Consider the following 23,175-nt stretch of genomic DNA (forward strand, 5'->3'; position numbering starts at 1 on the left):
TGCACTTCTGCACATTATAGATATAGATCAGCTTTAGCGTACGTAGAAAATATTTCCGGCTTCTATTGTTTAAAGGAACATTCCTTCTGGTGTAAGCAGCACTTGCATCACCACAGATCTTTCCAGGGGCGGTTTCATGGACTCGCGGCAATCACACTGCCAGCTTGACCCCTACCTCGTCACTCGACCAAAGATCTTCTACTGCTACGCTAGCAGTAGAAGATCTTTAACTCGACTGATGTGCTGAGGTGCACGAACCAAAAGTGGGTGCCACCTAAACCGTAGAGAACAAACCACGGGGTCTGATTTGTTGAAACCACAACAAATCTCAATTAAAAGCAATCTAACACCCCGGCTGGCTCCTGACCGGTTGGTACCTTTCTAGTGCACCTCGGTCCTGATGTCCGAACTTTGTGCTGGGGGAGGGTAGCACTGTAATCGGGCAACTCCCCGTGTGAAGAGGCACAGTCGGTCCTGATGTCCGAACTTTGTGCTGGGGGAGGGTAGCACTGTAATCGGGCAACTCCCCGTGTGAAGAGGCACAGTCGGTCCTGATGTCCGAACTTTGTGCTGAGGGCCCCAAAGGGGGGGTATCATCACGATCACGGGAAGGGAAATTTTAGCTTTCACGATCACCGTTACCTTCATTTTTGTTTTCACGATCACAAACACCTTGACGAATAGAGGATCATAGAGTGATACAGCTGTGAAAAATGTTCGTTGAAAATAAAATGCTTTGCAATAATGCCCATCACGATCACGAAAACAAATGACGATCACGATCACGAGACTTGATTTTTTTTGTCATCACGGATCACGGGCAAAGTCCCATCACGATCACAGAAATGGAAATTTCGGCAATCACGGTCACAGAAAGGTAAAAAAACGCCAATCACGATCACGATATTAAACCCTTTGGGGCCCTCTGTGCTGGGGGAGGGTAGCACTGTAATCGGGCAACTCCCCGTGTGAAGAGGCACAGTCGGCCCTGATGTCCGAACTTTGTGCTGGGGGAGGGTAGCACTATAATCGGGCAACTCCCTGTGTGAAGAGGCACAGTCGGCCCTGATGTCCGAACTTTGTGCTGGGGGAGGGTAGCACTGTAATCGGGCAACTCCCCGTGTGAAGAGGCGCAGTCGGTCCTGATGTCCGAACTTTGTGCTGGGGGAGGGTAGCACTATAATCGGGCAACTCCCCGTGTGAAGAGGCACAGTCGGCCCTGATGTCCGAACTTTGTGCTGGGGGAGGGTAGCACTATAATCGGGCAACTCCCTGTGTGAAGAGGCACAGTCGGCCCTGATGTCCGAACTTTGTGCTGGGGGAGGGTAGCACTATAATCGGGCAACTCCCTGTGTGAAGAGGCACAGTCGGCCCTGATGTCCGAACTTTGTGCTGGGGGAGGGTAGCACTGTAATCGGGCAACTCCCTGTGTGAAGAGGCACAGTCGGCCCTGATGTCCGAACTTTGTGCTGGGGGAGGGTAGCACTGTAATCGGGCAACTCCCCGTGTGAAGAGGCACAGTCGGTCCTGATGTCCGAACTTTGTGCTGGGGGAGGGTAGCACTGTAATCAGGCAACTCCCCGTGTGAAGAGGCACAGTCGGCCGACTGAAACCTTTAAAACATTTTTTTTTTATGAAACCCGATTTCGCCGGATTACTGCATTTCAACTCGTTCAACCCTTCACCTCAATCACATGTCAAAAAACAACAACCTGCTTGCTTTATATGTTGAATGTTTTGTTGAAATAATTTGGTAAATGCACGTATGCTACTTTACGGAATTAACGCAGCATAAACTGCACAGAAAGCAACCAGGCGTGTCGATTGCTTCAGGTCCAAGTGCACGGATGCTCTTAGTCCTTGGTCAAGTGCACGGATGCTCTTAGTCCTTGGTCAAGTGGAGGGATGCTCTTAGTCCTTGGTCAAGTGGACGGATGCTCTTAGTCCTTGGTCAAGTGGACGGATGCTCTTAGTCCTTGGTCAAGTGGACGGATGCTCTTAGTCCTTGGTCAAGTGGACGGATGCTCTTAGTCCTTGGTCAAGTGGACGGATGCTCTTAGTCCTTGGTCAAGTGGACGGATGCTCTTAGTCCTCGGTCAAGCCTGGACCACAGATCCGTGTCGGTGAATAGGATAGTAAGCGTAGGAATGACGGTGTCTTAACAGGAGCAATACTCGAGAAAACAGGCCATCAGATCGCTTCCAAAGATTTCCTTTCAGATTCCGCGTTACAAATAATGATACCGCGCAAGAGGACTGCCTACACTTTGCAAAAGAAAGTCTTTTGAAATCTGAATTAAGTGTATAGAGCGCTCTACGTGATTGTTGGGTTTGGTTACTTCCATTGGGTGACTTCCCTTGTTGGTGTACGTGATGTGGTTACTAGACCGCCGCGTCAAAGAGGGAGCGATCCGTCTTGCCGCGCCGCCAAGCGGCGCTTCTAGACGACTTTTTCTTTTGAACACTGTAGAGAAGCAGCGCCCTGAAGCGCATTCACTCACTTTGATTTAATTGACAACCATACTTGTGGTGCGTTTTCGAGCGAATCGTGTCGTGTGTGTCTACATGCAATACATTGCATTTCTTCAGAGTCTTCAGATTCGTCAAATTCGCCATAACCTCCCCCTCAAACGGTCAGATCACTAGTATCCTTTCAAAGGGAACGGTTTCTGCTCTTATACATCCATATACAGCTCAGCCTAACGTACCTAGAAAATCTTACTGTACTCTATTTCTTTCTCAAAACGTTGTCTGCTTTTCTGTTTGTTTAGAGCTCAGCCTAACGCACCTAGAAAACCTTACTTTACTCCATTCTTTCTCAAAACGTTGTCTGCTTTTCTGTTTGTTTAGAGCTCAGCTTAAATGTACCCAAAAGACCTTACCGTTTTCTATTCTTTTCAAAACCTTTTTCTGGTCTAATGCTCGTTTATAGATCAGCCATGACTTGGTAAGAAAGCCCGACCGGCTCCCATTCTCATTGGGACGTCATCTCTTTCTTTGTTAGACAACCGTTTGTTTATTCAAAGGTCTTTGTTGGCAGCATTACAGATCACAAATCGCGCGTGCACCCAAGAAACTCAGGTCTGTCTTTCTTCTTTGAACAAAAGTGTCCTCTTTGAAAGTTGTTTGTTGACGACAACAGTGTCGGTCTTCATGTGACTTTTCGCTTCACACGGTAGGGAGGGGTGGATAGAGTTGCTGGGAAAGGCTTGAACTGCTTTCACCGTTTAATACATTGATATTTGAGTGACGTGCGCGGTTGAGCGATATGTGGCGGTGTTAGGGAGCGGAACTTGATTGTGCAAGGTGTGTGTGTGTGTGTGTGTGTGTGTGTGTGTGTGTGTGTGTGTGTGTGTGTGTGTGCGTTCGTGCGTGCGTTCGTGCGTGCGTGTGTGCGCGCGCGTTTGTGTGACCCGCAGGTCTCTCATCACGCCCGTCACTAAACAGGCTCTGTCTTTCCCTCCACAGAAATACAGAGTATACAGAAAATAACGAGTTTCTCTCCGCTGTCAGGAGTCATCCAGCAATGTCCATAGCGTGTTTGTTTGCACGGAATCAGGGCAGAAACAGCGCTTAGCGGAGGATACAAAACAAGTTTGTCGGCCTGGGGACTGGGTCAGGTGTAATGTTAGCGCGTATAACGTGCAACCATCGCGATGTGTGTGCTGTGTCTCCCTTATCTGTTTGCTGTCAGGCTTTCGCTAGTCTGTCTTTTGTCCTAGCTCTCTCTCTCTATTTCGCTCTCGTGTTTGTTGCTCTCTCTCTTTTGTTGCTTTCTCTCTCTCTTTTGCTCTCTCTGTCTCTGTCTCTCTATCTCACTCTCGCTTTCTCTCTCTCTCTCTCTCTCTCTCTCTCTCTCTCTCTCTCTCTCTGTGTCTCCATCTGTGTCTCTCTGTGTGTCTCTCTCACTCTCTCTCTGTCTCCCTATGTCTGTCTCTGTCTGTCTCTGTCTGTCTGTCTCTCTCTCTCTCTCTCTCTTCAAGTTCTCTTCCCCCTTCTCTCTCTCTCTCTCTCTCTCTCTCTCTCTCTCTCTCTCTCTCTCTCTCTCTCTCATATGAGATGGCCTTAAGAATTGACAACAAATCTCATGTTTCAGATTCGTTGCAAGCAGCGGTTGGCCTGTGTCATATATTTCTTTTTAAAGATGTGGACACTCTAAACGTCCATAGGGTTGGCCTGTGTCATATTTCCATAGTGTTGGCCTGTGTCATATTTCCATAGTGTTGGCAGTTCAGTAGAACTGAAGGGAAGCGTTCAAACACATCGTTGCCAACCGCATGTGCTGAGTTTAGAACACACTTGACTTTCTCTCCCCAGCAGTTGTTTTTCTTCAAAGAATTAAACCGAAGAACAATAGGAAAGGGTAAACTTCGCAGATCGAATACCTTCATTTCATCGTAGCTGTTTTGTATGACCAAGCTAAGAAAAGGTAACTCTCACGGACCTTTTCGGGATATGAGCAGCTCTCGCGGAGATATCCGCGAGGCACGCTATTTGTTATGCTTTGAACGTCGCGAGAACTTCAAACCTCGGTTTTTGCAGCTCGCACAAGATAGCTGTACCACATGCTTTGCTATGCTCTGAAGCTTGTGAAAGCTAACGATATCTTGGAATACCGATAGGGTCTATAGGAATCCCCCAAAACAGGGTGACCTTGTATAGATACGCAGGGTGGACCTGTCTTTTTCGCAAATTCCCGATGAAGGGCACAACCCTTCCCGTGAAAACTGTTGTGCTTATCTGACCAGGCTTTGACACAGGACTAGTCCAGCCCTCCACTGTGACACAGGACTAGTCCAGCCCTCCACTGTGACACAGGACTAGTCCAGCCCTCCACTGTGACACAGGACTAGTCCAGCCCTCCACTGTGACACAGGACTAGTCCAGCCCTCCACTGTGACACAGGACTAGTCCAGCCCTTCACTGTGACACAGGACTAGTCCAGCCCTCCACTGTGACACAGGACTAGTCCAGCCCTCCACTGTGACACAGGACTAGTCCAGCCCTCCACTGTGACACAGGACTAGTCCAGCCCTCCACTGTGACACAGGACTAGTCCAGCCCTCCACTGTGACACAGGACTAGTCCAGCCCTCCACTGTGACACAGGACTAGTCCAGCCCTCCACTGTGACACAGGACTAGTCCAGCCCTCCACTTGGACACACACCAGCAATCAGCATCCTGAGTGCTTGCTGTGGGCAGTCAGAATGTGGCATTTAAAGAAGTTCATTCATTAAAATCCTCACTATGCACAAAACGCAGTAATGCTGTTGCTGTTTGATATGCGACCAAGTAGAGGGGTGGTCTTATCCCCTGTAACAGTCTGGCCAGGTCTGAAATAGTCAGTCTAATTCATTTGGTCATTTGAAAAAAAGGACGAGAAAATATACGTGATATCGACAGAGTTGCCTCCCTTCCTTAAACAAAAATTGGCTGTGCGGATAATTTCCTTCTAAAACACATGTAAATAAAAGGCATCTGTACAGTTTATTCCTTACCTTCAAAGGTATCTTAATGGACTCCTTATGCTTTTAAGAGCAGTTTCTGCAACATTTAAGGGCCTAAATTGCAGTGGAGTCTGAGAGCTGTGAATTTACAACGCTAAGGCCTGGCGCTCACCTATATAACTTGAGCAGGACAGACGACGCACTGCAGATTATCCCAGCCCGCTACACGTTGCGTGAAAGGAAAACAGGCCAAGTAGTCGTCATAATCCCTATCGTAGCATCAATAATATGCAGTGCGTCGTCTGTGCCGCTGAAACTGCGCAGGTATATTCTGCCCTTTTTGTTAAACATGACCCAAACTGGTTATGTATCAGCGTGTCGTAAGCACTGTGTCTGGTCCCGTCTGGCTGGACTGTGTCATCAATATTCTTTCTCTCCTTGCTAAAAAACCTTCACCCATCCATCTCGTCGAAGCCCGTCGCGTCATGCTTACCTTCCCTTGGGCGTGGTATAGCTTATATAGGCCATACTTTGAACATTGCCCGACTAGTATCTTTTCCATGGGGAGTCTCGGATTCCTCTACCCCGGCATTGTCTTATAGCACGTGCATCGACAGCGGAGCGAGCTGTGGACTTCTTTCTGCGGCGTGGTCTTCCTTGTTGTGATAAGGTCATGATCGCTAGCAGGCAACTGACTTGCTAACGATCGGCATTACTTTCCATCCTTCTGTCTGATGATAGAATTCCTTTTTAGTTGGTTGGTTTATTTTTTAATTTTTTATTATTTTTATTTTTGGTATGGTCCCCAATATAAATGGCTATCCGTGACAGATGCACGTTTGTGTCTTTTTTTCAGTTAACATGGCCGTCTCCATGCTTTAAACCAGTTTCGTGTGGGTCTATCTCAGTAAAAACTCGTTTAAAATGGCTGGTTGCTTTATAGTTTTTTTACAGCCCTAACAACCTATCTGGTTTTCCGGGACAGGTGCACGTCAGTGACCTTTTTCACTTTCATGGCAGTCTCCATGCTTTAAACCAGTTTCCTTTGGGCCTATCACGGTAAAAACTCGTTCTAGATAAGTCATACATAAATGAACTCTTGTTTTCAGACGAGAAAGACATATATCCTGGTTGTCGGATAATGGCGGGTGATAGATTGATCAATATAAAACTGGGTCGTCTATTGTTTAGTCAGTTGTTGTGCCGTGTATTTCAATCAGCACTCAGCTTAATGCGCAGTAGAATTAAACGAAGAGAGTGACAACGAGGAAGTGGTGAGATTAAAAGCAAAACGTTTGTAGGCTACTGGTCTCAACTGATGTCTTCGGAAAAGTTTTAGTGCTAATGTTTTCTGTTCTAATTAGCACACTGATGTACACATGTCAGAGAGAGGCAGTGTGTGTGTGTGTGTGTGTGTGTGTGTGTGTGTGTGTGTGTGTGTGTGTGTGTGTGTGTGTGTGTGTGAGAGTGTGTTTGTGTGTTTGCGTGTGTGTGAGCGTGTGTGTGTGTGTGTGTGTGTGTATATGTGTGTGTATGTGTGTGTGTGTGAGAGAGAGAGTGTGCGTGTGTGTGTGCGTGTGTGTGAGCGTGTGTGTGTGTGTGTGTGTGTATGTGTGTGAGCGCACGTGTGTGTGTGTGTGTGTGTGTGTGTGTGCCAAGCCCTTCATATCTCTTTCTGTGAATGTGTGCATGCGAAAGTGAGCAAGAGCGTGCATTCGCAAGCTGTTTTGTGTCAAATCCGTTGTGTGCATGAACTGTGTGTGCTCAAGCCAGCGTCAGTGCACTTTATGTTTTCCCCCACCTGTAGCATTTGGGCCACAACTATAGTAGGCTAAGTTTTTCTGCACGCAAAATGAATACTGATATCTGATAAACAAAGGCAAATAAGCGCTCTAAATGCATACGACATGTGTAATGGAGTAATAGAGGTTGAAAGTCGCTTTTTCATTTTAATGCTTGTTATTCTCTCAGGTGTATACTCCAGCCTTAATGCTTGTTATTCTCTCAGGTGTATACTCCAGCCTCAATGCTTGTTATTCTCTCAAGCGCCAGGAGACTGGTTCCGAATAACTCTCACTTACTCTAATATACAACGTCGTATGGTATTTAGAGCGCTTACTTCCCTTTCTTTATCAGATCTCTAAACAGCGCTCTGCCTCATCTCACCTGTTTAAGATTGTCTTGAATACTGTTCTGTCAGTGTCACATCTGTACTGAACCGTTTTCTCTCTCCTCTGTTCCAGGTCGCCATACCTACACTCACAGCTCTGCTTTCACCGCGCAGCACTTAGATATTCAGCTTCTCAGGAAATTCTTCCGAAATGGCCCGGAGACATTATTGTGCCTTACCTCCCTTCATCGCCTGCCTTCTCTCCTTTCTTGCGCATGCGCTGGCGGAAGTGCAGTATCAAGTAACCTTTGAGGAAAGCGCCGCTCAGCCGCACCAGAGGCTGCTGTTGATTCTGTTGGATGGGTTCCGGTACGACTATTTGGAGCACAGTGACTATGATTTTCCTGGATTCCGGAAAGTGATCAACAGGGGAGCGAGACCCAAGTATCTGATACCGGATTTCCCGACCTTGTCTTATCCCAATTACTACAGCTTGATGACAGGTAAGGGCGTGACAGTTCTTCTGTGCGTGTGTGTGTGTGTGTGTGTGTTTGGTGTGTGTGTGTGTGTGTGTGTGTGTGTTTGGTGTGTGTGAGTGTGTGTGTGTCTGGGAAAGGTTTGATGGAGGAGGAGGGGGTCAGAGAGAGAGAGAGAGAGAGAGAGAGAGAGAGAGAGAGAGAGAGAGAGAGAGAGGGGACAAAGAGAGAGACAGAGAGAGAGAGCGAGAGAAAGAGAGAGTAAGAGAGAGAGCGAGAGAAAGAGAGAGAAAGAAAGAGAGAGAGGACAAAGAGAGAGAGAGAGGACAAAGAGGGAGAGAGAGAAAGATAGAGAGAGAGAGAGAGAGAGAGAGAGAGAGGACAAAGAGGGAGAGAGAGAAAGAGAGAGAGAGAGAGAGGGGGACAGAGAGAGAGAGAGAGAGAGAGAGAGAGCGAGAGAGAGAGAGAGAGAGGATGCAGAGAGAGAGAACGAACGAACGAACGAACGAACGAACGAACGAACCAACTTTATTTTTCGAGGGTAATGGAGTAGATACAGCAAAGATCTTTTTTCATCCAGCCCTCGCCCAAGAGGGAATTAACTAAGCAGTGCATAATATTAAAGCAGAAGAAGAAGCAAAACAAAAACATAAAAACATGGTTATTAAATCAGACAAAGAGAAAAAAAATGTTCATAGCATACATGCCAACATGGTCATTGGTAATGGTATACATTAAAACACACACTTTGACACACACGGTCACATGCACACAGACACACACAGACACACATGCACATACAGACACACACGCACACACAGACACACACGCACACACACATACACACACACACACACGCACACGCACGCACACACATACACACACACACACACACACACACACACACACACACACACACACACACACACACACATGTACACATTGTACACATAATCATAATGTATGTGCAAAATCCATGAAGAGAACAACGTAAACAGAGAGAGAAAAAAATAAAAAAAACAACCTGAAATGATTATATTAGTAGATCTTCATGTACTTATCAAACAGCAGGACCTGATCGCGGCATTAAGTGCCACACGACGATGAAAGCATATACACAAAAGTATGTCTTCTAAAACTGGCAACAGAAAGTGGCTGTCTGAGAGAAACTGGTAAAACATTCCACAGAAATGGACCTGAGTATGCCAGACTAGTTTTATACAAGTCAATTCTAGGGAGGGGAACATTTAGTTTCTTCGTGCGGCTTGATGAAGTCTCAGTTTATAATATTCTTTGAGTTAAATAGTCTGGTACATGTCCAAAAACTATTTTATGCATAAACCTTGCCATGTTAAACGCTAGTCTGGATGAAAGTGGAAGAATTTCAGCTTTTTTGTAGTCATGATTAGAGAGGGTGCTGTTTTTCAGCAGAACAACTTTTACTCCGCGTCTGTGCAAAGATTTTAGGGGTCTTAAAGCTGCATCACTTGCAGAATCCCAAAGGGTTGATGCATAGTCTATTCCAGACTGCACATGCGCTTGAAAAAATGTTCTGCGCGCATCAAAATTTAGAAAATGTTTAATCTTTGCAGACTGATGAACTTTTTTTGCTGTAGATTTACATAAGTTACTTACATGAGGGCCCCATGTTAGATTGTTGTCAATAGTTACACCCAAAATTTTGTGTTCACTAATCTCGTTTATCAGCTGACTATCAACAGAAATGCACTTCTTTGGTTCCGACATGACTTGTCGTTTTTGACGCGTAGTAATTAGCATATACTTTGTTTTTTTCTGGATTGAGAGACATGTGGTTTAAATGCGTCCATTCTACAGCATCATCGACACACTTCTGAAGCGTGTCGACTACCGAAGTAATATCATCACCTGAGGTATGAATAGTAGTATCATCAGCTATCATATCACACTGTCCAGAGGATATGTGTAATGGTAAGTCATTGATGTAGACAGAGAATAATAAAGGTCCGAGAGAGAGAGAGAGAGAGAGAGAGAGAGAGAGAGAGAGCGAGAGAGAGAGAGGACAGAGATAGAGATAGAGAGAGAGAGAGGACAAAGAGAGAGAGAGAGAGCAAGAGAGAGAGGACAAAGAGAGAGAGAGGACAAAGAGAGAGAGAGGACAAAGGGAGAGAGAGACAGAGAGAGAGGGAGAGAGAGACAGAGAGAGAGAGAGAGTTAGAGAGAGAGAGAGGGAAGGGGGGGGGGCGTGGCTGCGAGTGTTTCAGGGCGGGTACAGCAACCTTTTTTTCAGATAGATAGACTGAACGATGCAGGGGCAGACAGATTTACAGACAGATAGAAAGATAGATAAATATCAAATTATGTTGTTAGTCTTCATAACAAAACTGACTTTTTTTCTCTCATAGATTCGACAGATTTTCATGCTTTTTCTTTCTTAAATAATATCTTAAACCATCTTCACAGATCCAATTCAGTGGACAAGTGTTCAGACATAGCAATTCATTCCAGCACCAGCTGGGTTTTTTTGTTGCAATTATACAACACTGAATGACATTTCCTCACTACTTTGACTACGAAACAAAATCTGGTTCTTTTGACTTTCAATTTACGATCTTGTTATACCCCCCGGAAAGGTGAAACATCGTATATTTTCCTCGTAGCTCGACGCAGACAATATATTCTGATTCAATGAAATTGTGTCTCCCACGATGCGGACTTTTTGGTTTTTACGCGCGGTGAATAAATCATCCGAGGGTAATCAAACCGTCCCTCTGACAAACCCAATCGCTGGCTTGTGGCTGCCGCTGATTTCCGTGTCTCGGATTCCTTATTCACGAGTTTGTCTCCGTAAAGCTACCATCCTTCTCGTCTTAAGGTTGTCCTTCATTGAACCAGAAGTCGACTTCTCGAAGACTTTTTGAAGTCTTTTTACCAAAGAATCAAAGCTAAAGCTGCGTGCAGTCAGTTTCGTAAAGTAGGCTTCGTCCAATTAATGTGAGGCTTCAGCGATCATGCTGATCTCGACAATTCTGACCAGATGTGTACACGTGATTAAAACAGTCTTACGCTTGGATGAACCGGCACGGTTGGCCTAGTGGTAAGGCGTCCGCCCCGTGATCGGGAGGTCGTGGGTTCGAACCCCCGGGTCATACCTAAGACTTTAAAATTGGCAATCTAGTGGCTGCTCCGCCTGGCGTCTGGCATTATGGGGTTAGTGCTAGGACTGGTTGGTCCGGTGTCAGAATAATGTGACTGGGTGAGACACGAAGCCTGTGCTGCGACTTCTGTCTTGTGTGTGGCGCACGTTATATGTCAAAGCAGCACCGCCCTGATATGGCCCTTCGTGGTCGGCTGGGCGTTAAGCAAACAAACAAACAAACAAACAAACAAACAAACAAACGAAAAACGCTTGGATGCACACCAAAAATCAACTGTGTCACTGCACTACTTTTTGCATGGCGCCCCAGATTGTCCTATGCACAGGATAGAACCCGAAAAAACGTACTAGAATTTCTTGAACGGGGTCCCACGACGCCCTAAACCTGAAAAGAGCGGGTCCAGGGTCGCACTAAGTTTCTGATTTTCAGACTGATCGTCTGCTAGTTTCCGTATAGAATTGAGATAAACGTACACAACAGACACAATCTAAGATAGGTCACAGTATCAGTTATAGGTCACAGTATCAGTTATAGGTCACAGTATCAGTTATAGGTCACAGTATCAGTTATAGGTCACAGTATCAGTTATAGGTCACAGTATCAGTTATAGGTCACAGTATCAGTTATAGGTCACAGTATCAGTTATAGGTCACAGTATCAGTTATAGGTCACAGTATCAGTTATAGGTCACAGTATCAGTTATAGGTCACAGTATCAGTTATAGGTCACAGTATCAGTTATAGGTCACAGTATCAGTTATAGGTCACAGTATCAGTTATAGGTCACAGTATCAGTTATAGGTCACAGTATCAGTTATAGGTCACAGTATCAGTTATAGGTCACAGTATCAGTTATAGGTCACAGTATCAGTTATCATCGATTCGTGTCTGTTGTGTATCTTGTTGGACCACTTTAAAGGCCGATATGTCAATATTCTTGTCTGTTGTCTATCTTGTTGGACCACTTTAAAGGCCGATATGTCAATATTCTTGTCTGTTGTCTATCTTGTTGGACCACTTTAAAGGCCGATATGTCAATATTCTTGTCCGTTGTCTATCTTGTTGGACCACTTTAAAGGCCGATATGTCAATATTCTTGTCTGTTGTCTATCTTGTTGGAGCACTTTAAAGGCCGATATGTCAATATTCTTGTCTGTTGTGTATCTTGTTGGAGCACTTTAAAGGCCGATATGTCAATATTCTTGTCTGTTGTCTATCTTGTTGGAGCACTTTAAAGGCTGATATGTCAATATTCTTGTCTGTTGTCTATCTTGTTGGAGCACTTTAAAGGCCGATATGTCAATATTCTTGTCTGTTGTGTATCTTGTTGGACCACTTTAAAGGCCGATATGTCAATATTCTTGTCTGTTGTCTATCTTGTTGGAGCACTTTAAAGGCTGATATGTCAATATTCTTGTCTGTTGTCTATCTTGTTGGAGCACTTTAAAGGCCGATATGTCAATATTCTTGTCTGTTGTCTGTCTTGTTGGAGCACTTTAAAGGCTGATATGTCAATATTCTTGTCTGTTGTCTATCTTGTTGGAGCACTTTAAAGGCCGATATGTCAATATTCTTGTCTGTTGTCTATCTTGTTGGAGCACTTTAAAGGCTGATATGTCAATATTCTTGTCTGTTGTCTATCTTGTAGGACCACTTTAAAGGCCGATATGTCAATATTCGTGTCTGTTGTCTATCTTGTTGGACCACTTTAAAGGCCGATATGTCAATATTCTTGTCTGTTGTCTATCTTGTTGGAGCACTTTAAAGGCCGATATGTCAATATTCGTGTCTGTTGTCTATCTTGTTGGAGCACTTTAAAGGCCGATATGTCAATATTCTTGTCTGTTGTCTATCTTGTTGGACCACTTTAAAGGCCGATATGTCAATATTCTTGTCTGTTGTGCATCTTGTTGGACCACTTTAAAGGCCGATATGTCAATATTCTTGTCTGTTGTCTATCTTGTTGGAGCACTTTAAAGGCTGATATGTCAATATTCTTGTCTGTTGTCTATCTTGTTGGAGCACTTTAAAGGCCGATATGTCAATATTCTTGTCTGTTGTCTATCTTGTTGGAGCACTTTAAAGGCTGATATGTCAATATTCTTGTCTGTTGTCTATCTTGTTGGAGCACTTTAAAGGCCGATATGTCAATATTCTTGTCTGTTGTCTATCTTGTTGGAGCACTTTAAAGGCTGATATGTCAATATTCTTGTCTGTTGTCTATCTTGTAGGACCACTTTAAAGGCCGATATGTCAATATTCGTGTCTGTTGTCTATCTTGTTGGACCACTTTAAAGGCCGATATGTCAATATTCTTGTCTGTTGTCTATCTTGTTGGAGCACTTTAAAGGCCGATATGTCAATATTCGTGTCTGTTGTCTATCTTGTTGGAGCACTTTAAAGGCCGATATGTCAATATTCTTGTCTCTTGTGTATCTTGTTGGACCACTTTAAAGGCCGATATGTCAATATTCTTGTCTGTTGTCTATCTTGTTGGAGCACTTTAAAGGCCGATATGTCAATATTCTTGTTTGTTGTCTATCTTGTTGGAGCACTTTAAAGGCCGATATGTCAATATTCTTGTCTCTTGTCTATCTTGTTGGACCACTTTAAAGGCCGATATGTCAATATTCTTGTCTGTTGTGTATCTTGTTGGACCACTTTAAAGGCCGATATGTCAATATTCTTGTCTGTTGTCTATCTTGTTGGAGCACTTTAAAGGCCGATATGTCAATATTCGTGTGAATGTTTCGTTTCTATGAATTAAAAGTTCCAATAACTTAACATTTCTTGATTTTTGTGTATAATTATTACTGTGCTGTAGTTTATACGCACCAGCAATGAAACATGCATCAATACTGCGGTATTATAATGTACATATTTGCATAGATAAAAAGGTTATTTTTAACAGGAATTGGATGGAAAACGGCATTAGTACAGTCGGTCACTTGATGAGAGCCGATGGGTTTTTGTCATATAACGATTTTAAATTGAAACATCCAAATTTACAACTGAATTTTGTTTTTTTCGAGGGCGTTATGCGCTCAGTTAAGAATTTTCATAAAAGATTAAAGTTGGATGCAGTTTTAAACAATGTTTTTCATATTGGTGATGATGTTGTATGGAAACAAATAGCTAAAGGTGGAGTAAAACATATATATACCCATCTTGTGAAAAATCATGGCAATCTACAGTGCATGGAAAAATGTTTTAATTTATTGAATTTTGATGTAAATGTTGGAAAGGTATTTCTGACAATAAGGCGAACTACACAAGACACATACCTGAGGTGGTTCCAATATAAAATACTACATAGAATTTTTCCCACTCAACGCCTGTTATTTTTAATGAAAATTTCTGACACATCACTATGTAGCTTTTGTACACAGGAAGAGGAAACATTAGAACATTTGTTTTGGGAGTGCTCAAGAGTTTAGCTTTTTTGGTCTGATTTCACAGAATGGTTATGCCTAAATTTCACACATTGCAGTAATTTGAATTTGTCAAAAGAGCTTGTCATTTTAGGGTATTTAGACAACTTTCAAACGGATGCTGTTTTTGATTTGTTTATTCTCCTTGCCAAACAAAGTATGTTTGGAGCCAAATTAAATAAGACAGTCCCAACACTAAATGTTTTTGTGAAAATTGTTAAACAAAGGTTTTTGATCGAAAAGTATAATGCTAGTGTAAATAATTATTATGGTAAATTTGCAAAAGATTGGTGTTTGTATAGACACTTTTTTCATTGATGCCATAGGATAATTGTATTGATTGATTTCGTATGAAAATTTTTGAATGTGATACCCCCTGACCCATTTATTCATAACAGGTTATACAGTACTTTTATTCCCGCAGTGGGGCACTGCGGTTATGAAATTAAAGGCCCCTCCTGTTTTTGGAACCGCAGGAGCTTTCTAGTTTGCTGTTAGGTAGATTTTTGGTTCCTCTTTCCTGTCATGCTCTCTTTTTCTTCATGAATTCTTTTCTTTTTTCTGCCTTCTTGCTCATTCACCTGTATTTTTTCCAAAAATCTCTTCTCTTGCCGCTTGTCTCGCGATTCATGTATAGTTTAATCTGTTAGTGTTCTGATGTAAGTCCAGCAGTAGATAGGTTAAGCCTATTTTAACATACTGGAAACTGGTAATCTTCCAGTAGGTATTAATTTAGTTTTACTAAAGCCTGCTGGGACACAAGTAATGGGTTAGTGCATTTGTAAACAGGAATCGCTTGACAAGTGGCCCCCTTCATCCCCCCTTCCTCGTCCTGATATGGCTCTGCGTAGTCGGCTGGACGTTAAGCAACAAATAAACAAACAAACAAACAAGTACTTTTATGCCGATAATTAAACCCCATGTATACTTGGAGGCTAAAGTGTGACCACCGTCCCCACCTACCCCCTCTCCCCTCCCCCAACCTCAGTTACCCTCCCCCCCCCCTCCCCTCACCTCAGTTTTCCCCCCCCACCCCCCCTTCCATGTCCCCTGTCTTTTCAACAACCCACCCTACTGTCTACGTCTGTGTCTTGTCTAGGTATGTGCGTGTGTATACGCTTTGTTGATAAACTCTGTGTATGCTGTATGTTATGTTGTGTTTATGTGTATATAAAAAAAAACAAAATAACTGCGGTATTTAATTAAATCAATTTGAACAATGGAGCAGGCCTGACCTTTCGGCTCCAGAAAGACGATTCTTTATCGTCGGACTTTCCACTGCTGTGTACACGCGAAGTAGATACAATATGTTGGGTTTTGGGATATGGAATCCGAAATCCATCAAATGCCAACCAGTTCTCATATTGCTAGGGACGCAAGACAAGGATCACGCTGTGATGGAGACGAGAATCGTCGTCTATGTGACCACCACGATTTGTTGACAATAAATGCAATTTTCAAGTACTGTTCACAATGTAGGCATGCTTGGTGTGTGATGTCATTATTTCTAAATCAAATGCAAGTGTGTACGTATTTGAGCGATTAAAACTGTTTATTGTCAGAGTATGCCCCTTTAATGTAGTCGGTTTATTGCGTGTTACGGTTCCTTTAAAGGGATTGCGTGTTAAGGTTCCTTTAAAGGAGCAAGCTACTTTATCGCAGGATAAGGTGCCGTTAATTTACATCCCTTTAATCCCAAGTATATTTCAGAAGTAGGCCCCTTTAATCAAGCCAGGTTATTGCAGGATTAGGTCTCTTTTACAGAGCCACTTTAGAACAGGATTAAGCCCGTTTAATCGAGCCAGTTTATAGCAGGATTAGGTCCATTAACAGAGCCAGTTTAGAACAGGATAAAGTCCCTTTAACCGAGCCAGTTTATAGCAGGATTATGTCCATTAACAGAGCCAGTTTAGAACAGGGTTAAGCTCCTTTAACCGAGCCAGTTTATAGCAGGATAAGGTCCCTTTAACCGAGCCAGTTTATAGCAGGATAAGGTCTTTTTAACCGAGCCAGTTTATAGCAGGATTAGGCCCCTTTAACCAAGCCAGTTTATAGCAGGATTAGTCCCTTTAACCGAGCCAGTTTATAGCAGGATTAGGCCCCTTTAACCGAGCCACTCCTCCCCAACTCTCGTCTCGGGCGAATTCTCTTTCACACGCACTATTTCTTTGTCTCGACCATCCCAGCGCGCTGATTTGATCACTTATTCATGCGCCTCCACTTCGATTTTCCAGATAGCCATCAGCGACACAATAGAATTTTTAATTATGAGAGGGTGATAGACTAACCGTGAAAAGGTTTTCTGCTTGTCTATCTCTCTGAGACTAACGGTAACATTGCTTTCGCGCTTGTCCAGGTCTACACGCTGAGCAGCATGGCATGACGGGAAACTTTATGTATGACGTCAGCCGGAGAGAGTCGTTTCTGATTGGTTCCAACAAGGAGCAGTACCACCCTCATTGGTGGGAAGGCGGAGAGCCCTTGTGGGTATCTGCCGTCAAACAGGTCAGCATGGCGATTACTGTGAACGTGTATTTGTGCAGAGAGAGAGAGAGAGAGAGAGAGAGAGAGAGAGAGAGAGAGAGAGAGAGCGAGAGAGAGAGAAAGAGAGAGAGAGAGCGAGATAGAGAGAGAGAGTGAATGAGAGAGAGAGAAAGAGAGAGAGAGAGAGATAGAGAGAGAGAGAGAGGGAGAGAGAGAGAGAGAGAGCACGAGAGAGAGAGAGATAGAGAGAGAGAGAGAGAGAGAGAGAGAGAGAAGGATGAGGCAGAAAGAGAGAGAGGGGGTTGGGGGGGAGGGGGGAGAGAGAAAGAGATACAGAGCCAGACAGACTGAAGGAGAGAGGTAGGTACGCGGTAGTGGTAACAAATGAATGGCTTGTTTCTCCACAAAATATTAAAGAGATATTTTCAGCCTGCAGAATTATCTCTTTCACTTAGCAGCACGGGGATATTTAGCTGATTAGAATGATCATACTGTGGTTCTGGAAAATTGATTTTTCACTCTGTGTGCGTTCGAACTACTCTTCTTTCCCAAAACTTTTGAATTGTAATTTCCTCAAATAAAAAAAAAAGTTCTCAGAACTTACGATACTATAGAGCTTAAACAATGACCACGAGTTGATTACTGGAAAATAAACCACGAGTGGGTATTTGCAGCCGCTTGGTAATTCACGAGTGTGCGGAGCACACGAGTGAATTACCAAGCGGCTGCAAATACCCACGAGTGGTTTATTTTCCAGTAATCAACGAGTTGTCATTGTTTAAGCTATTTATACAACGACCAACACGGGTCGAACATGCAGTCATGCAGACGACATTTTGTAGGCAATTTCATTTCAGCCTAATCACTCAGAGTGTCAAATGCGCGTCATTCAAATAGTCCCTATTCTTTTACTTTATTCTTAGTCTCCGACTCGTCGGCATTATACTTGTCTCGTCTAAATATCGCACCCCATTGCTACGATTAAAACACAATAGCGTTTATATAGCTATTCTGACATTACATTCTGTGTTAAAATCATGTTTTTGTCAGCAGCAAGGACCAGAATGGTCCATGTCGTTGATTGCAGACGACGGTTCCCTTTCCGCATGAAGCCACGGAAATAACCGAGAGAAAACTCGGGATAACCGGATGTTTAGCATTACGTCAATATGCTAGGAATCCTATGACGTCATGACGTATCATACTTGCCTACGTAGATTGTATACATGTTCGAAAGTCTGACTGTTGTGAATTCGCGTGGTGAAGACTGCGGTAAATCTGTAGATGATAAGAGAACAAGGATTGTCTCAGAAGAAACGACTAAATGTTTCAGACCGGTAACTTCATTTCAACATTGCACTATATAATGGACGTTCTATGTGACATTAGAGTTTGCTGATTTTGTGTTAAACATTGGAGAGATCGTCTGCTAGAATCAGAGATAGGTCGCTTCAGATTGCAGCTTCTTGAAATTTGCAAGGTTTATTGCCTGTTAAAGAACTGGATTTTACACGTAATGTATGTCATGTACAGTAAGCAACAACAAAAACACACACAAAGCAAATGGCATTGTCTGTCGACTAGGCATACACGTCAGCCATTGTTGTTACAGTTTTGAGTCAACATTGTACGTATTCTTCCGCAACAGGGTCCAATCGTCTGGGTTTCAAATGTTCTAAAAATAAATTCTAGTGTTGATTATTTTTTAGCCCTCTTTATTCTTACTTCGAATAATCCACGTGTGATTTTTGGGTTTAATCAAAGTAGTTCGTTCTAATTTCTCACTTGTCTAAAAATAATCAACTAGATTTAATCCACCCCTCGGTTGCATTGCAGGAGTTGTATAAATAAATTTAACCCTTTACGTCATATAATTTCACTAGAATTATTTTTTGCATTGATAAAAGTGAATTGTACCTAAAATAACTCAATAGTGGCACTAGATCGCGAGCTTTGTCTTTACAACGCTAACGTACAACATTACCGATGTTTTTGTTTGTGTCCTTCTTCTTCAGCGTTCCAGAATGCTCTGGTTACGTGTGAGCTCGTTTGCCCATTTGGGTTCCCCACACTATAACCTGAGAGCATAGTCATTCACTCCGCTTTCGTTGAGTAGGCATGCTGGGTATTTTCGTGTTTCCACAACCCAACGAACTCCGACATGGATTACATGATCTTTTTCGTGCGCACTTGGTCTTGTGCTTGCGTGTACACACGAAGGGGGTGAAGTCACTAGCAGGTCTGCACATAAGTTGACCTGGGAGATCGGAAAAATCTCCACTCTTAACCCACCAGGCGGCAGCGACCGGGATTCTAACTCGCGACCTCCCGATTAGGAGGCCGACGTCTTACCACCACGCCACTGCGCCCGTCTGTTTGTGTCCAACTGGAACGATGGTCTTACGCCATAGCCTGGACTGTGCTGACAGACACGATGGTCTTACGCCATAGCCTGGACTGTGCTGACAGACACGATGGTCTTACGCCATAGCCTGGACTGTGCTGACAGACACGATGGTCTTACGCCATAGCCTGGACTGTGCTGACAGACACGATGGTCTTACGCCATAGCCTGGACTGTGCTGACAGACACGATGGTCTTACGCCATAGCCTGGACTGTGCTGACAGACACGATGGTCTTACGCCATAGCCTGGACTGTGCTGACAGACACGATGGTCTTACGCCATAGCCTGGACTGTGCTGACAGACACGATGGTCTTACGCCATAGCCTGGACTGTGCTGACAGACACGATGGTCTTACGCCATAGCCTGGACTGTGCTGACAGACACGATGGTCTTACGCCATAGCCTGGACTGTGCTGACAGACACGATGGTCTTACGCCATAGCCTGGACTGTGCTGACAGACACGATGGTCTTACGCCATAGCCTGGACTGTACTGACAGACACGATGTTTGGACGGAAAGCAACCTGGTTTAAATTGCACATGACCACATAACCCCAGTTTTACTTGGTTGAAATAAAACTAAATGTATCGATTGGAGATTGGATTTCCCTTCTTTGAGTCATGTGACGTCAGAGGCCGACAAAACTTTATAATTTGGCGTTTCAGGTTGACCGAAACTTTAAAGGAACTACAAAACACACGTACGTCATGTGTTTGATTCCATGTGTGTGTGCTGTTCAATGTCAAAACAACAACAAAGTCAGTACATGACGTGTGTTTTGTAGTTCCTTGGAAGTTTCGGTCAACCTGAAACACCCAAATATGAAGCAAATGTGTTTGATTGCATGTCAGTGTGTGTGTGCTCGTTCAATCGTCAAAACAACAACAAATTCATAGTACCTGAAAGGAATTCGATCGATACATAAATGTTATTTGCGTGTTTGACCAAAATATGACATTTTACACAGATCTCGACAGTCATTGTTCACCTCGACCGCTATCGCGGTCTCGGAGAACAATGACTGTCTCGATCTGTGTAAAATGTCATATTTTGGTCAAACACGCAAATAACGTATAATGTAATATAATATGAAAGTCGCTTGTTCATTCCAATGCTTGTTAGTCTCTCAGGTTCCAGAATATGAATTGGTTCAGCATAACTCTCACGTGCCCTATTTGCACCTGTCGTATGCATTTCTCTCACGTCCCCCAGTTGCACCTGTCGTATGCATTTCTCTCACGTCCCCCAGTTGCACCTGTCGTATGCATAACTCTCACGTCCCCTAGTCGCACCTGTCGTATGCATTTCTCTCACGTCCCCCAGTTGCACCTGTCGTATGCATTTCTCTCACGTGCCCTATTTGCACCTGTCGTATGCATTTCTCTCACGTCCCCCAGTTGCACCTGTCGTATGCATAACTCTCACGTCCCCCAGTTGCACCTGTCGTGTGCATAACTCTCACTCCCCCTAATTGCACCTGTCGTCTGCATTTCCAGCGCTTACGTCCCATTGTTTCTCACATGTTGCTGAAGTGGTTTCGCAGACTGACGTAGCTGCAACTATCGACATTTTTTGTGTGCACAAATTCTGCCCGCTCTGCACACAAAGCAGCAAAGCGGTAGATACTGGTGTATGGTGTATGGTGTATGGTGAATGGTGTATGGTGTATGTGTCCAAATGGTCTTACGTAAAAGCCTAGATTATTGTACGGGAAGAAAGCAACCTTTAAATTGCGCATGACTGCACAGTTTTCCATAGTTTGAGTAAAGATAGATTTAACATAAGATGAAAGTCCTTTGTTTATTTCAATGCTTGTTAGTCTCTTAGGCGCCAGGAGACTGGTTCCGTATAACTCTCACTTACTCTAATTGCACATGTCGTAGGCATTTAGAGCGCTTACTTCCCTTCGTTTCTCACATCATGTGCTGGGTTGGTTTCAGAATCGCACGTGCTACATGTACTACTGGCCGGGCTGCGAGGTGACGATTCACGGCGTGACCCCCACGTACTGTCGGCCCTACAAGGGAATCCCCAGCATGGAAGGCTTCAGGGACGCCATCACCAAGAGTCTGTCACACCTGCAGTTTGAGGGGGCCGGCGTTGCAGGTGTGAAGAATGTTCAGTTACGCTGGTTTACACAGCACAGCAATTTTTACATTTAGTCAAGTTTTGACTAAATGTTTTAACGTAGAGGGGGGAATCGAGACGAGGGTCGTGGTGTATGTGTGTCTGTGTGTTTGTGTGTGTGTGTGTGTGTGTGTGTGTGTGTGTGTGTGTGTGTGTGTGTGTGTAGAGAGATTCAGAGAAAACTACTAGACCGATCTTCATGAAACTTGACATGAGAGATCCTGAGTATAGTATCTCCAGACGGGTTTTTTTTCGTTTTTGTTTTATAAATGTCTTTGATGACGTCATATCCGGCTTTTCGTGAAAGTTGAGGCGGCACTGTCACGCTCTCATTTTTCAACCAAATTGGTTGAAATTTTGGTCAAGTAATCTTCGACGACAGATTTAAAATTGATTGCATCGTATTCTTCATCACATTCTGAATCTAAACATATGGTACATCTGTCATGTTTACTCTTAAAATGTGATCACAATTAACGAAAATAAATTAATTAGTCTTACGATTAAAATTTAAGAAACCGATCCAAAAATGATTTCATCTTATTCTTTATCATTTCCTGATTCCAAAAACATATAGATATGATAGGTTGTATTCAAAACAAGCTCAGAAAGTTAACAAGAATACAGAAAAGCGCGCTTTCCTGCTCAGCACAATACCCCAGTCAGCACGGAGTATTGAGGCAATGTTGTCTCAACATTGGTTTATTGTTGGATATCAAGCTCACTCTCACAAACGGTGTTTCTTCCATCGCCACACCGCGATCGGCAATCTCTTGCTGCGCCGCGGGCGCAGCTGTCACCGAGTGTTGCTCGATCGAGACAGTAAACGTTGGCTCACAGCGAATTGCGGGCTCGCGCAAGATTGTGGTGTCAGACGACTTTCGACGCATGCGCCAATCAAGGAAATCGCCAATCTCTCGTGCAGTCGGTCCCTTCTGCGGGATGGGTTACACCTTGGAGTAGCGTGTTCGGCGGATGGGTCGGGCTGCACGTGAGAGGGGTCCTGTATCGTGTGGCAGTTGTGTGTGTAGGGCCTATTGAGTAAAATATTCCTACGCCTAGATATGTGATTGTTAGCTTTTGCATTCAGTGTAGTCAGTCAGCTTTTGTACACCGGCGCAGCAGCAGCAAAGTTTTTTGCCAGCAAAGCTGACTTGGACATTTTTACTCAGTTCTTTTTACTTCAAAAATTTTATACGCAGCAGTGCAAAATGACTGACAGAGACAGTTCCAAATTCAAGTTTGACAAGTGGGTAAAACAGCTCCCTTCTACGGTGGCAGAAATTTTGGTGGAGGCCGGTTTTGACACGCACATCGCACTGGTAAATGCCACGAGTGCCAGTGTGACGGAACTCAAACTAAAGCCGGGCCACGATGTTGCTACTTTGGCTCTGATACGTGAACTTCAGGGCGACGATGGGCCACTGTCAAGAGAGCAGGCAGCGGCGACATCACCGGCGACGACAGCGACTACGGCAGCAACGTCCCTCGACGAGTTATTGCAGAGGTCAACGACCGGCACGGGCGCCGCGACGCCGCTGGACGGAGACCGT

The 23,175-nt window shown here is 44.0% G+C and overlaps 2 protein-coding genes across 2 annotated transcripts in view; one reads left to right on the top strand and one right to left on the bottom strand.

Moving 5' to 3' along the window:
- The window catches only part of LOC138946719 (glycerophosphocholine cholinephosphodiesterase ENPP6-like), a 150,022-nt gene that overhangs the window by 25,492 nt on the left and 101,355 nt on the right, over nt 1–23,175 (bottom strand). The gene's annotated exons all lie outside the window — the stretch shown is intronic.
- LOC138946720 (glycerophosphocholine cholinephosphodiesterase ENPP6-like) overlaps nt 7,691–23,175 on the top strand; it is a gene marked incomplete at its 5' end in the record, with an annotated part of 30,946 nt that continues 15,461 nt past the window's right edge. The window contains 3 exon segments of the mRNA XM_070318124.1: nt 7,691–8,060; nt 16,957–17,105; nt 21,436–21,601. Of these exon segments, the coding sequence (XP_070174225.1) occupies nt 7,769–8,060; nt 16,957–17,105; nt 21,436–21,601 (607 nt within the window).

The sequence above is a fragment of the Littorina saxatilis genome, linkage group LG14, assembly GCF_037325665.1.
Source record: "Littorina saxatilis isolate snail1 linkage group LG14, US_GU_Lsax_2.0, whole genome shotgun sequence".
Lineage (NCBI taxonomy): Eukaryota > Metazoa > Mollusca > Gastropoda > Littorinimorpha > Littorinidae > Littorina > Littorina saxatilis.